At 35.8% G+C, this 2495-nt stretch overlaps 1 protein-coding gene across 1 annotated transcript in view; it reads right to left on the bottom strand.

The window, feature by feature from the left end:
* Positions 1–133: 133 nt before the first annotated feature.
* Positions 134–2495, bottom strand: part of ebna1bp2 (EBNA1 binding protein 2) — a gene marked incomplete at both ends in the record, with an annotated part of 4679 nt that continues 2317 nt past the window's right edge. The window contains 5 exon segments of the mRNA XM_014014266.1: positions 134–305; positions 436–526; positions 676–751; positions 835–924; positions 1160–1283. Coding sequence (XP_013869720.1) covers positions 134–305; positions 436–526; positions 676–751; positions 835–924; positions 1160–1283 — 553 coding nt within the window.

The raw sequence follows: 2495 nt of genomic DNA, 5'->3' as shown, positions 1-2495 counted from the left end.
ACACACACACACACACACACACACACACACACACACACAAAGAAGAAGTTAGTTTTTTTCTTTTTGCTAGTGTTTCTTTCCTAGTAAGTCAAAAAGTATTTTTTTTTTTGTTTTGTTTTTAGATTTAACTCACATTTTGCTTCCCTCCTTTGCCTTTTCGTCCTCCCTTTTCCCCTTTGGCGTTGGCCACTTTGGCGCGGAAGCCAGAAACATCYTTATAACTCTCCTTGGTGTTCCATTTCTTTCCACTCTTCTTGCCTCCAAAACCAAACTTTTGGTCCTTGTATTTTCGTCTCGCGTTGGGGCTGTCGAGATATAAAATTGTCAGGATATAAAATTGACACTTTTGGTTTAAAAAAAAAAAAACCTCACACTTTTAAGGAGAACAGCGCCACCCTGTGTTCACAGGGAGAACAGGCAAAACAAACTCCTTACCCCTTTTTATTCTGAGCCTTTTTCGAAGCCGCAGAAGAATCTACATCCATTTTCTTGTCRCCCTCCAGAAAATCTAACTTGTCAGTCATTCCTAGAAAAATAAATAAATAAATAAGTAAATAAATAAACAAATAAACAAAACACTTTAAAAACGGTGAACTCTTTGAGAACATCGTGGCCGGTGTATCTTCACATCAGCGCCTCTAAGAAATGTTAGGAATAAGAAAAGCACAATCCCACCTTTCTGGTATTTCTTCACAGCAGACAACATGGCCTTCTTCTCCGTCTGTCTCCTCTGAATCACCTCTTTTTGAACCTGTCGTATATTTAGATTCATTTTAATTCTTAATAAAATCTGGACCTGGTGTTCAGTAAAAAAGTAAAGCGTAAGACACCYACCTTTTTGCCAAACTTCCTTTGCTCGCGGATTTTTTTGGCTCTTTCGGACTTCTCCAGGTTCATCTGCTTTGAGATCAGCTTTTGTCTGATCTACAGAGGAAGAAAAGCAGGATTAGATTTTAAATGAATACAAAGAAAATGTTTAGTAGTTAAATCTAAAAAGTAATATACTAGTGTCAAACATGGTGGAATTTGCTATTTGACTCATGCAAAACTAAAAKCAAAAACTTGATATTCTTTTGCTGAATAAAATATGAACTGAATTTATCAGTCCAACCTTTTAAAAACAGTGTAATCTTATAAACACAAAGAAAAACGGTCTCACCTTCTGCATATGCTGATCTGATTTGGCCATTTCTGCAAAGTAATCATCAGGCCGTTTGGTGGCAATGTCATGTTTATTCAGGAGGGGCAGAGCCAGCAGGACTGTAGCCTGAGCTTGACGGTAGCTGYAAGTAAAAACACAAAATCAAAGAAACTGTCAAATTTGTGGCAAGGAGAGCAAGAAGAAACTTTGTATGTGACCCATCYTATCGAAATCAGGATTAAGTCAAATTTGGTCAAAATGACCTCATCACATTTTCAGATTTCTTGGCTTTAAAAGCTAAATTTTGATCCTTAGATCATCCTGATATAAATGGATCCAGAGATATGACTTCATTAGTCTTGTTGGTGACGATCAGGGGTCTGCAACCTTTACAATCAAAAGAGCCATTTCTGCTCGCTGATAAAATGTGCCCAGAGCCGCAAAATAAGCTACAACTGTGATTATCAACTGGTGGTCCGTGGGCATTTTCAAGGCCTTTTCGTGAACCTTTATGGCCAGTGGAGGTCACATAAACCTAAAAAAATGTATTGTGAATTTTATTATTATTTTCACACTTCAAGACTGAATAAAACATTGATGCACAAGAAAAATACTGACTATAGTTCATACAGAATTTCATAAAAACTAGTACAGCTGAACAAGTCAGACATTTTTTTCCTAATTATTATTATGTAGTCCTAAAAGGTGTTTAAAGATAACCCTGACYGATTTGAGAGAAAGATTATAGAAAGAAGCTGGATTATTTAGGTAGAAAACAGGCTAGCATGAGCTAACATATTTTACTTTTTGTATTAGTAGTATTGATCAAATATTTGCATAAAATGTGTTAGTTTTGTGAATATAAAAACAGAAAATAAAATCTGTTATMTTTGGTCACATTTTGAAAGATCAGAGGGACAAAGAGCCACATGTGGCCCCAGAGCCGCAGGCTGCAGACCCCTGCGATACATTAATATCTGGGCTGAATCCCTATTTTATGTTATTTTAAATGAGGAATTCTTGATGTCATTGTAAAGAGAAAACCTCAAGTGGTATTTGAATATTGTAATTTTTTTAACTGGAAAGAAACAAACTTTGACAGCTCACAGGGAAAAATCTAGAATTTTAGGGTGTTATTTTTCCTCTAAATCACGGTTTTTGTTGCCAATTCTCAAAAAAGTGCTTCAAAGTTTTATTTTAGGATTATATTTCAGACAGCTCATTTAAATGTTGCATTGATAAGGCATTTGTTATGTTTTTTGTCAAACATTTTAATCAAAACATTGGGCCTCATGCAAGAACCGTTCGTACGCACAGATTTGTTCTTAAGTTGTGCGTACGAGTGATTTAGGAG

Source organism: Austrofundulus limnaeus, unplaced genomic scaffold (genome assembly GCF_001266775.1).
Source record: "Austrofundulus limnaeus strain Quisiro unplaced genomic scaffold, Austrofundulus_limnaeus-1.0 Scaffold113, whole genome shotgun sequence".
Taxonomy (NCBI): Eukaryota; Metazoa; Chordata; class Actinopteri; order Cyprinodontiformes; family Rivulidae; genus Austrofundulus; species Austrofundulus limnaeus.
The sequence above is the reverse complement of the archived record's forward strand: the minus strand, read 5'-3'. Positions and strand labels throughout refer to the sequence as shown.